This window comes from Punica granatum, chromosome 4, assembly GCF_007655135.1.
Source record: "Punica granatum isolate Tunisia-2019 chromosome 4, ASM765513v2, whole genome shotgun sequence".
NCBI lineage: Eukaryota > Viridiplantae > Streptophyta > Magnoliopsida > Myrtales > Lythraceae > Punica > Punica granatum.
In genome coordinates, this window is record NC_045130.1 from 30,395,375 (window position 1) to 30,407,930 (window position 12,556).

At 41.7% G+C, this 12,556-nt stretch overlaps 2 protein-coding genes across 3 annotated transcripts; one reads left to right on the forward strand and one right to left on the reverse strand.

The window, feature by feature from the left end:
• Positions 1-529: 529 nt before the first annotated feature.
• Positions 530-3,205, forward strand: LOC116205424 (probable polyol transporter 4). Of its 2 annotated transcripts, none has more exons than XM_031538032.1 (2): positions 530-866; positions 1,571-3,205. In XM_031538032.1, the coding sequence occupies exons 1-2, from the start codon at positions 656-658 to the stop codon at positions 2,938-2,940; spliced, it is 1,581 nt and encodes a 526-aa protein (XP_031393892.1). In that variant the 5' UTR covers positions 530-655; the 3' UTR covers positions 2,941-3,205. The 2 variants fall into 2 exon arrangements, with proteins under 2 accessions (XP_031393892.1, XP_031393893.1); XM_031538033.1 differs by having other exon boundaries at positions 535-866; positions 1,609-3,205.
• Positions 3,206-5,329: 2,124 nt separating this feature from the next.
• LOC116202745 (uncharacterized protein At4g19900) lies at positions 5,330-7,172 on the reverse strand. Its single transcript, XM_031534352.1, has one exon. It carries the CDS (start codon positions 6,849-6,851, stop codon positions 5,520-5,522), a length of 1,332 nt encoding a protein of 443 aa, XP_031390212.1. The 5' UTR covers positions 6,852-7,172; the 3' UTR covers positions 5,330-5,519.
• Between the last annotated feature and the right edge of the window lie 5,384 nt (positions 7,173-12,556).

Consider the following 12,556-nt stretch of genomic DNA (forward strand, 5'->3'; position numbering starts at 1 on the left):
AAAAAATGGAACAAAAGAGCGTGAAAGTGGGTCCCACCCAAACCCGCGGTCTCTTTCAATGTCGCGTTCTTACAAAATGCCCTTCTTCGCTTCTCCCAGATCTGCGAAGAGGCATTTATCTATCTTGTCTTCTCCACCCACATAAAAAAATATCGAATTTTTCCGGTCGAAAATGGAAAATACTAATTAATTAATCACTTTATAGCCTGTTATTTCTTTTTTCTCGGTGTGGATTACCCGATGATATGTCTACCCATTATAGAGATTTAAATCGGATCGATCTGCTAAAAGTTATAGGCTTGTTAATTACGTGTTATTCGAGAATTTAATAGACTCCACTACTTGATAATCAAAAACTCAACCGACTTGACTAATTTAGATTCTAGCTGGATTGATTCGTTAAGAGGTATAGCATAGTCAGTTGACTAATCTAAAAATAAATAAATTTTTTTCGATAGGCATAAAAAAAAAATTTAGATCAATGAAAAATTGAAAATATATATTCGGACCTGGCAAGACCGAGAAGGCACAGTAGAAGGACCCCCTTCTCTCATTCTACCTTCCTTCCTTCCTCCGACACCGACAGTGGAAAAGCAGAGGACTTGGGAGAGGGAACGAGGGAGGGTGGGGTTGACCCAGAGGAGATTCTTCCAATATGGGATTGGGAGATGGGGATGCGAATGGGGTGAACGGGCTCGATCTAGGGATCAACAAGAACAGGTACAAGAGGATGGATTCCGATTTTGCAGAGGAGGACGAGGCTGTAATGTCGCACCAAGATGGGGGGATGAGGCAGCACAGTACCCGGAAGTACGTCTTCGCCTGCGCCATCTTTGCCTCTCTCAATTCCGTGCTCCTCGGCTATGGTTGGTGATTCGTTTCCTCTGCCCCTTAACCCTTTTCCCTTTTGTCCCTCTGTCAAGCAATGTATCTCAGAATAATCTCTGTTTTGTGTTGGGGCCGAAGCCCTGCCCTGCCCTGCCCTTCAGTTATGTCTTTTTTCGTAGGGATTGTAGTAAGGAAGGGAGACGCTGTTGTTGGATGCAGATGTTGTCGGTTTTGGTAATAGGGTGTGTAAAGATATGAACTTGTTAGTGTCGGAATCGCCCTTGATATTCATAGATCTAGGTGACTGAATCATCGCGAAAGGAATGCTCTGTTATATTCGTATGTAACTTGGAACCAGATCCTTCGGTTATTTGGGTTAATGATGAAATTGGACTCCCGCGGCAATATAAATGAACCCCATTTATGAATTTTCTTCATGTGCTTCTCCGAATACCCCAGTTGGTATTGTTCCTCGAAGATGCTTAGGACAATGCCTGATCTGTTCAAGCACTACAGTAGAAATCGTCCGGAAAGGATTTTTCCTGTGTTTCTTGACTGTTCATTCCTTGATCTTTCTATGATGCTCTTCAGATAGTTGTGAATAGTTTTGGTTCCATGAGATGCATTCTATTACTATATGCATTCTATTGATTCTGTTCTTTTTCCATGTCGTGTTTAATATGTTTATGCTGCACTAGCTTCTCGCTCTTTATCAGTTTTCTTGTGTTTCACTACTCGGCAGATGTGGGTGTCATGAGTGGAGCGATTTTATTTATACAGGAGGATCTGCACATCACGGAGGTCCAACAGGAAATCCTTGTTGGGATCTTAAGCATCATCTCTATCCTGGGCAGTTTAGCCGGTGGTAAAACCTCAGATGCAGTCGGCCGAAAATGGACCATTGCCCTTGCTGCGATTATCTTCCAGGTTGGTGGCCTCATAATGTGCCTCGCCCCCTCTTTTTACATCCTCATGGTAGGGAGGTTACTTGCCGGAATCGCGATCGGGTTTGGCGTCATGATTGCTCCGGTTTATATTGCTGAGATATCGCCTACCGTTGCCCGAGGCTCGTTCACTTCCTTCCCCGAGATATTCATAAACTTGGGAATCCTTCTGGGATACATCTCTAACTATACCTTCTCTGGACTCCCGACGCATATAAACTGGCGGGTGATGCTGGGCGTCGGGATCCTTCCCTCGGTCTTCATTGCGTTTGCCCTTTGTGTGATCCCTGAGTCTCCGAGGTGGTTGGTGATGCAAAACAGAATTGAAGAAGCAAGATCGGTCCTTTTAAAGACAATTGACTCGGAGAAAGAAGTAGAGGAGAGATTATCAGAGATCCAACAGGCTGCAGGAACTGCTAATGCAGAGAAATACGAAGAGAAAGCTGTGTGGCGAGAATTCTTAAACCCTTCACCAGGAGTTCGGAGAATGCTGATAACGGGCTGCGGGATTCAGGTCTTCCAGCAGATAACGGGAATCGATGCCTTGGTATATTACAGCCCCACGATCTTCAAAGATGCGGGGGTCAAGGGCAATGCTCAGCTCTTGGCTGCAACAGTTGGTGTAGGGTTCACAAAGACTATATTCATCTTGATAGCTATATTTGTTATCGATCGCATTGGCAGAAAGCCTTTGCTCTATGTGAGTACAATTGGGATGACGACTTGCTTGCTTGGGTTGAGCATTACTTTAGGTTTTCTTGGAAACAGGACAGCTGGGGTTGGGCTAGCAATTCTATTCGTTTGTGGGAACGTGGCCTTCTTCTCGATCGGGCTTGGACCTATTTGTTGGGTCTTGTCCTCAGAGATCTTCCCGCTGAGGCTGCGGGCCCAAGCATCAGGCCTCGGGTCAGTGGGAGGCCGGGTCAGTAGCGGTTTGGTTGCGATGACATTCCTCTCTCTTTCTCACACTATTACTGTCGGGGGAACCTTCTTTCTCTTCGCATTGATATCGGCTCTGGCAGTTCTTTTTGTGCACAATTGTGTTCCCGAGACAAAAGGGAAGTCGTTGGAACAGATCGAGTTGCTCTTCCAGGATGAGAATGAATGGACAAAAGGCGGAGGTGAGGTGGAATTGGGAGATGCAGAGCGTTTGGTGCCGAAAGAATAATGGGTGACAGCATCTGTTTACAGATGGCACATGTATTTTACACAGGTTGAGTTTTGTACAGACCGCAAATCCGATTTACTGTGAGCCTTCTGCTCCTTTTAGACATGGATGTAGGATTAATGCCTCTACACGTATTAGATTTGTACCTGAATTTTTATGTTTGTACAATAAATCCCAGAGGAGATTACCAAATGAAGGAACAAACCTAGCTCTAGTGTTCTTGTCAAGTTTTCTTCAAGATATTGAGAATGTCTGATCTTTTATCTGTTTTGCTCTTTACTTATTCAGAATCGAATTATCAAAAAGGTGTCTGATGAGGCTCAGTGCCGATCATTTAACTGCCATGTCTATCAGTTTGGTTCGATTCATAGTTTAGAAGCCGGAAAAAGCTCCAAATTATGACAGCAGGAACTTTTGTTAAGGTGCCAGCGAAGACGAGAGACTGAATTCCAAGAAGTACATGAAGCTTCCGTGGTTCATGATGGGGCCTTTGCTTTCAAGTGGAAGATGGATCTAACTTTTGTTAGGGAATATGGTGTGGTCTCTCCGCAGGACAGACAAATGTGATGAAAGGGACTGCGCATAGATGTCCACACGCAGTCTGGAGAGCACCCAAAACAATAACGATAAGATCGGAATCAACTGTGAAATGGTCTTTCAAGTTCAGGTTTTCCAAGAGTAATTCGATCCCGACAGAGACTTTGGATAGAAAATCAAATCTGGCTAGATATATGTATGTGCTTGGCTGTGGTTTTCCAACAAGAAGACCTAATGAAACATAATTTACGCTCCGATTGTCATGAGGTTGATAAGTAAAGCCGTATATAACATACCAAGCTGAACCTCTGAAAACGTCGAGTTCATCTTTGATTTTTAACAGATAACCCGATCCTCTGTGGACTTATATGGGGGCCGAACCTAATGTAGCATGAACAACAAACCAATGACAGTTGATGAGACAAATCAAATTTTTTTATTTTTCTTGTTTCTTTCTTTCGAGTTTTGTATGAGTCGAAAACATTTTTGATGAATTGTCATGGATCTTATCCAATGTCCGCTTTATATAAAACTTTAAAACGAAATCAGTTCTCCGCTAGTCGATTTTCCTAAGGGAAAATCCAACCAATACTAGAGAGCAGGACGCAGATTGTTGTGTTTAAACTAATCGAAGACGCAGCAGGAGTGGTTAGATAGGCGCTTTCTCATGATCTAAGCAAGCAATAGGAATTTTAGTTCGCGGGCATTTCACCTTAAAACTTGTATGCAATCTAATCCTTTTTTCTTTTCTTAATTTTTCTTTTCCTTTCTCTTTCTATCTTTCAATTGACAATTACGCATTTCTTTTATAGTGATAAGAGATATATAATTTGTTAAAATGTATCCTCAAGCTAACAAGATTCGACCGGAAAAAATGAATGAAAGACAATTTGGAAGAGGGGGTGGTTTATTGTGCTAGATCAGCCTAAATTAACGAAGTTAAAGCAAACTTTTTCGATTACAATGAATGTCCAAGGTTAAGCAAACTTTCAGTTTTAACATCTCTTATTTATCCGATTCTCGTATCGGAAAGGCAAAACATTTAATAAAGCTCCGAAACGGTATGGAAACTTCCCTGGTACAAAGTCTTGCTGTGGAGCTCTATATATGATTTAGTATGGTATAGTTGGATACAAAGAGGCATTCCCGACCCTTCCAAGTTTCACAGGGTCAGTTATTATTTAACTGATTGGAACTTTAGGGCCTTGCACGTAACTTCGATAAACTTGCAGATCTCCTGGCGATATTTATTGTTGGAACTTCACAATCAGAAGATAACTAAAAAAAGAAAAACATTTTCTGAGTTCTCGAGGGAAGATAATTAAGATAGGCAAATATCATATTGGGACCACTAAAAAAATTCCAGCATGCAAATTCAATGAAGAACACATACATAGTCACTTGCTCATTCACCGCAAGGTTATGTTTCTGGATCGCTAGGACGGATATCTCCCTTGCTCATGACTTGAGTCAATTCGACTCATTGTCAAATTTTCACTCGCTATGTACTTTTGAAGGGTATCCATACCTATGTTTAGGCATCAATGTAAACACAATTATTTATTAATAAATTACATTATAAAAAAAAACGCATACATAGTCACAGCCAAATCTTGATGTAAAAGATATATATATATAAATAAGAGGCCAAGAGGTAGTTGCTTTTAATTATTTGAGTGATGGGAAGCTGAGATATCACTTTCACAATTTAATTTATGTAGTCATTGGACATCAACTGAAGATCAAATGGTATGGAACTCTTTCGCATTGTCATGTTCTCGTTTTCGTTCACCACATGTATTACAGGAACAATGACTGCCGTGTAATAGCTGCAGGTCGAACAACCTGAACATGTCCAAAACATAATACCATCGATCTATTGTCCGAACAAAAGGATTGAAAATAATGAATTATCCTTTCGGTTGAGATATATTTTCTTTTTCTTGTACACTGTGACAGCGGAATGAATTGAGTTGGTCCATTACCGCACTTGAATGCTGCCGTGGAAGTCGAAAATCTAAGTATCTGGCCTTATTTAGTGCCTACAACTCGGAGATCGATTTATTGCAGAAGACGCAATGCGCCGAAAGAATCCGATTCACTATACTCCCCTCCTCGATTCTGATCTTCCTGCTCTGCCTGTTCCAGAGATGAACCGCATAACTCTCCCTGCTTATGTGCCTAAACTTGTTAAGGAGCCACTTCGAGTGCAGCTGGCCTCGTGGCCCTCGGAACAGGTTCCTGACCCGGCTCCAGTCGACGGGATAAAATGCTGACGGAGGCAGGACTGTGAAGTTGAATCCGGGCCTCCCGCTCACCCGTGCCACGACCCGCGAGACCAGGTAGGGCCCGTTGTGGCCCCACTTGTTCCCGTTGAACGTGAGGGCGAACTCCTCAATGAACTTGAACAGCAGGGGGTGGTTCTTATCGAAAACAAGGACGGCATTGTTGAGTCGGCTCCAATTCCCAGTCCCAGCATGGACCGTCTGCGCTCCGATCACATTCCTCAGCCCAACGAAGCTCCGCAGGATGACGACGTCGGTGTCTATGTAGACACCGCCGAACTTATACAGCAATGAGAGCCTGAGAAGATTGGAGAGGTTTTGACCCAGTGCAACCTCGCCGGGGTCAACGGTCCCTTTGACCAGCTTGTTGAACCATAGCTGGGCATGAGTGTTCTTGAACAAGTACGCGAAGTCGGGCGAAACCGCCATGACCTTGAAGCCCTTTTCCTGAAATGCCGTCAGGATTCGGTTTCCCCGGGCGGAGTCCATCGTGCTCGAGACGATCACCAAGCAGGCGCTGGGTTGGGAATGGAACAGACTCTCGAGGGCAAAAGTATCTCTCTCCCCAAACGAGTCCGGTGAGCTGATCCATGTCATGAAGAACCTCAACTTACAGGTTGAATTCCTGAAAAAGCCCTTCACTCGGGCCGAGAACTGGCCCCTCGGCTGCGGCCGGAGGGGCAGGGATTTGAGCGAAAGCGAAAGCCTCCGCCTTTTCGCCCGCCTCGGCCGGTAGGAGGAGAGGTTCCGGCCGGGGAGGGACAAAGACTGGTCCTTTTGCAGGACCGGCAAATGAATCTTCGCGACGAGAGGCGGGTCGTCGGTCCGCACTGCGTACATCACCGTGGAGGGGCGCCTCGGCTCCGGCGGGATCCTGGCGGGCGGGAGGGTGACCCGGACGGAGAAGATGGAGAGGGCATTGAAGGCCAGGAAGAAGAGCAGGAGCAGGGCGAGGACGGAGGTGGGCAGCCGGTACAGAGCATCAAGAAATCCTCTCTTGACGCCCGCCGCATGGCGGAGGAGGGAGCACCGAGAGAAGTGACGATTTCTTGGGTCGACAAGTTTTGAGGAACTGTCGACAATGGACATGTTCTTTCTCGGTGGGTTAGTGTGTCAGGTCAAAGGGCTCCAATGGCAGTTTGGCGGGTTCATCCTGTATTGACCTGTCTCCTTCTTGCTGCTGCTGCCAGACAGAGATGGGATTGAAGAAGAGAAGAGAGAGCCCCGAGCTTCAATGGCGGGGGCGGCAAAGAAAACAAATGGATTCTTTCTCTCTAGTTCTTGGGAAGTGGGACGTCATAAAAGGACAGGCCTTTTGCCCAGTAAAGAGAGAGAGAGAGAGAGAGAGAGAGAGAGAGAAGATGATGAATTATGCATGTAATATTGTAATATGTATATGTCGACCAATAATGGGGAGAGAAGGAAAAGCAATGTGATTATTAGTCATGACATTCCTTCCATACAGATTCCTATCAATTAAATTACCGATCATCCATATTATCACAATTAATATCTCAATTAACATTACTAAGAAGCTTCTTTTATGGCAATTCATACCAAAGTGGGAGTCCACATTTCTATCCCCCCGATGATAATCTACATTATCATTTAAGTGAAAATGTGTAGGCGGAACTATGAATTCTCATAACCTAACCAAACATTAGAATCATATAGGACTAAGAAATTTAAATCAATGTTCTTAGAAATTCACATAAATTTTCATGTACCAAATGCCTGTATACATGGGTCTTTTTTTTTTCTCTTTTTCTTTTTTTTTAATGTATATTTTGATACGAAGAAGGAAATAAAAGTATGAAAGTAAGCTTTTGGCAGTTGGGATGAGGAGGCTCTTTACTATATTATAGGTGGCTCATAGTATTGTAATGGGCGCGCGGGATGGTTGGGCAGTCATGTGCACAAAATTGTTGTCTATCTAATACAAAAATGGTTCAAATAAATCCTCTTCTTTCCACGAGCATCTGATGTATCATTTCGAGCCAGATCAACATGAGTTCTGAGTAAATTCATTATGACAGCGGGATCACTAGCTAGCTAAGTTGGCAATATATCAAATAGATATATAAAGGGATTCGAGTTTTGCTTGTTTCTTACATGAGATTATTGTGTTTATCCTATTTGTAGGAGGGAGTGGGTGCCGTATAATATTTCTTCAAGGTCAAAATCCAAGAAGAAGCAGTGCAATATCAAATTACAATAAGCTTTTGTTCATACGTGTTTTTCCTTCTACCGGGGGTTGAGAAAATATATGGTGCATCCCCAAGAACAAACAAAATCAATTATCCATGTTTGAGACGAAGGGATAAAGATTTTCTTGAAAATCACTGGGAGCGAACATCTACATTGAGCATGAGCACATCAATAATTAATTCTGAGGTGTTGCCACCGGGTACTACAATATTTATAGATTTTCTTTTTCCCCTTTTGGCCACGACCAAATTGGAGAGCGTACGAATTATTCTTAGTACGAATATTGTTTTGACTTTTTCCTTTTACAGGTTAAAGGGATCAGGATGACCGGCGTACCGACCCCACGGGGCATAATCATATGGACCAAAACCTCTCCGTAAAATATTCGATTTGAACCATAATTATAACAGGATTAGATGACTTGGGCTCATTACTTCGATCCCAATGAAGTATCAAAAGAACACAAATCATCTATACGTCTATAGTCGGAGTATTACTACTGCAAGCGAGTTTAACAACAAATAGAGGAAACACTAGTGCGTTATCAACTAAGCTACACCTCATTAGTTATTATTTTGACTGTTAGCAGCAACTGATATGATGTTTAGGGAAATCTATCTCATTGATGAAAAGATTAATATACACTACTAAAAGAAGGAAATTTTTAAAAAGCCAAGAACGTACGTGCAAGTACCCTCAGTCATAATTATATTAACTGTCAAAGATTTAGTAGGTTTTAACTAATTGTGTTGCAACCCATAGCAAATACAAGCATTTTGCAGTTAATTACATTTTGTTGCTATTCTTTTGAAATTTAGTGTTATATTTTTGCAATATTATTAGTCAGGATTCTGATGCCTACCGACACAAAGGACTATTCGATTTCGTCTCCTTCAAAGTTCACGACAGTTGATGTTATTCCTTTTTTTTGGTTACTCTTGTTCCCCTTTTTAACACTAACATGTATTCCTAATTCAGTTTACTGACAAAGGTCTTAATAATTGTAACTTTCACACGCCTTTAACTTTTAAGAAGACACAAAATTAGTTTTTACTATCTCGTAAGTTGGAGAAAATTTTAATTGATGATTCCTTGTAATTACGTGAAAAGTTAGACGGTAAATATATCCACCGCTCACTACGCTCGTACTGGGTATATGATCAATTTCATTTTCAAAAAGTTATTTTAGTCTTTTACTTGAGTAAATTCACAATCGCCTGAGCAAAGAGGGCTCAACCTTGGTTTGAGAGTGTTGTTGTTGATTAAAAAGCGTTGAAAGTAAATTGCTTAAAAATAATATTTGACATCAAGATAAATAAAAGTGTTTGGAGATACTAATTATTAAAAGGGTTAATTACATATAAAGGTACGACATTTGCTCGAATTTTCAATTCTTAAACGATCTTTCGGAAAATGTTCAGAAAGGCAAGACCTTTTGTTTTAATTTCAAGTCTAGCATGACCTTTGCTTGAATTTTCAGTTCTAGTACGACCTTTCGGAAAGAGTACAGAAACGCACGACCTTTCATTTTAGTTTAAACTCTTACACGACCTTTCATTTCAATCTCAAATCTAGCACGATAAGTTGACTCCACATATTTTTATTTAATTCCACTTATTTGCATTTATCGAATAATGTTACGATATGTGGCATCGTTAATCCCTAGTCAGCCGCTACCGTTAAAATTGACGAAAAATATAACGGCGTATTAAATTTTAGATTAAAACGAAAGATCATGCTATAGTTGAGACTAAAACGAAAGGTCGTGCATTTCTCCACTATTTCCGAAAGATCAGGCTAAAATTGAAAATTTAAGTAAATGTCGTGTTAGATTTGAGACTAAACACCTATGAATCTGCTGAAGAAGGGCAACACCAAAAAGTAATTCAAACTATGGTTTGTGTAAAATTTTATTAAATGCTTATTGTGTTTAAAAAATAATGAAAATGATTATAGGACCTCTTAAGTTCTACCATATTCCCAAATAAACTCTTGTTACAGTGGCGTTCGAATTGCAAAATTAAAAGGTTTTAGATTTGTTAGGGATCAGAAAATCGGCCTTATTTACCGGGCCGGGTCCACCTCAATATTCTCCTTTTTAGTAATATCTTTCCATTCAAGAAATCCATATATAGATATATCCTATGTTATCTAATAATATTCTATTGATATCTTCGTGAAATATTATATTATCTCTAATGATATATTTGGTATATAAATCTATATGTTATTGGTAATCAAATAAATTATGTAGATTGCAATAGTTTGATACCGATATCTCGAGACTCCCATAAATAACCTTTCAGATATGCATAAAGCCTAAGTTCAATTATCTTTACTTCTTGGACACACTCTCATATAAGCACCGGAGAGGAAAATCGAGATTCTCCTCCTGATTCTCCCAGTTTGTAGGTTATTCGTGAAAGCTCGAGCCTCGTGATTTGCATGTGATCAAGACCCAATTTTCACGACCCCAATATTAGTGCCATCTGTGGGAAACAACATGAAAGGTCATATGCATCGGCTGTTTTCCACCACCGAGAAGAAATTATGGATTCGACCAAAAGTGCGGCAAACTCCCAAATCGAGAACAACAAGTCTCGGGGGGCTTTTATCCCTTTGCAACAGCTTGCAAAAAACAACCAGGTGCACTTGACTGGTCTAATCGGCTACCACTACAGCACGACTTGAACGTGCTTCGACTGGATCAGGTAGCACCATATGTCTGAGCAACGGTGGAGGCAATCATCACGACCTCTCATACCCCTCAGGTTAACTTAGAAGATTGTGCGGTGACGAACCAAGTCGAAGACGATGCTATCTCCTCCAAACGTTGGCCTAAATCTCCCTGTGAAGGGGACTCTAAGAAGTTGCATGGTGACATGCCTTCGTTGATAACAATTCCTCTTGGACTAGCCGCGACTCTTTCTCTAAAGGACATCCAGCGCCTAGTGGCAGAATAGGTAATCAGGGTGTTGAAGACTGCAGAGCAGCAACAGCAGGGGCTTCCCCCTATCGAAGAAGTTTCTGAGTCGCCCCTCTGCAAGGAGATTCTTCACGTTAAAGCGCCGCACAAGTTTACTTTTTCCTCAAATTGCTTTGTATGATGGGAAGATAGACTCGATGAACCATGTTTGCCGCCGCACAGCTTCGCTCTTGTGAGGAGAGTATCAGAACTAGTATAATGCCTCATGTTCCTAGGAACTCTTATTGGAGCCACGGAAAATTGGTCCCACTCTTTGCAACCTAGCTCTAGAACAAGTTTCAAGCAATTGAAGGAGTTGTTCCTGCAAAGGTTGACTGCATGCGATAGGCAAAGATGAGTATTGTTGAACTATTCTCTATGGAGCAAAGGGAGAATGAATCCCTTTGCAACTGGTATGATTGATTTTTCAAGGCTTTGACTCAGGTGGAAGGATTGATGTAGCACGAGGCAATGGCTGCCTTCCAAAGGGGCTTGAGGAATGAGGACCTCGCGAAGAGCTTGGTCATCACACCACCAAGCAACTTCACTGACATCTTTGCTTGTGCACAAAAGTTCATGACTGTCGAGGAGTACATCTTGACATGGAAGAAGAAGAAGCATGTGGGTGAAAAACGAAAGGAACCTCATGACAATAGGTCTAGTGAAAAGCGACCACTCTTTTAATTTGAGACGCTAACACCCCTCAATGTACCTAAGGCGGTCATCCTCCAAGAGATGGAACGAGTTGGTCTAGTGAAGCCCATTCCGTTAAAAAAAGATAAGTCATTGGGTAAGAATTTAGATCAATATTGCAGGTTTCACGAGGCATATGGACATGAAACTGAGCGTTGTCACATGCTCGAATTTGAAATTGAGAAGCTGGTCTAGCAGGGACACCTCAAGTCCTTTGTCCAAAGCGAAGGACCCCTTCATCATTGCGGATAGAATGATAGTGCAAAGATACTTTGCAAGGAGTGATTAATCAAAGCTATTAAGCTATTTTCACAGTCTATTATCTCTTCCTTCTTACTTGTCAAGAATCATTTGGGATGAATTTCTTATGGTTGTTAACTTGTTTTGATTGATGAATATTTATTTGAATTATGAGATTTGTGTTATGGTTTGCTAACTCTTTATGGACAGAAAAGCAACGCGCATGAACATCTCCTTTCGCTAGAGGGCTATACTTCTGGCAATGATCGCTAGGGGCCACGCTCCTAACAATGATTACACTCAATAACCAAAGGCCAACCTCGATAACCAAGGGTCTCGATTGTGTCCAATAACTAAGGACTATTTCCCATTAACCAAGGGATGAATAACATCCGATGACCAAAGATGGAGCGATGTCGGATAACTAAGGCTAAGTCCAATAATTAAGGACTATATCCCAATAACCAAGGGACAAATAACGTTCGATAACCAAGAACAGAGTCTTCCTTTGCGGAAGTGATAACGTCCGATAACCAAAGGTGGATTTCCTTTTCACAAACTAAACAAGCGGTATAAAGTCTATATTCGCGCTAAGACATCGCTTATGACGCGATAACGACAAGTATGAATTGATCCGCTTCTCACGACCTCGAGCTCATGGGAGCGAAGAGCTATGTTAGGAACTAGA

What these genes read in the sequence shown, in the direction of transcription:
- LOC116205424 (XM_031538032.1), top strand. Translation starts at nt 656, where the DNA reads ATGGGATTGGGAGATGGGGATGCGAATGGGGTGAACGGGCTCGATCTA. An exon ending in TTCCGTGCTCCTCGGCTATG is followed by an intron (nt 867 to 1,570) that starts GTTGGTGATTCG and finishes ACTACTCGGCAG; the next exon opens with ATGTGGGTGTCATGAGTGGA.
- LOC116202745 (XM_031534352.1), bottom strand. Translation starts at nt 6,851, where the DNA reads ATGTCCATTGTCGACAGTTCCTCAAAACTTGTCGACCCAAGAAATCGT.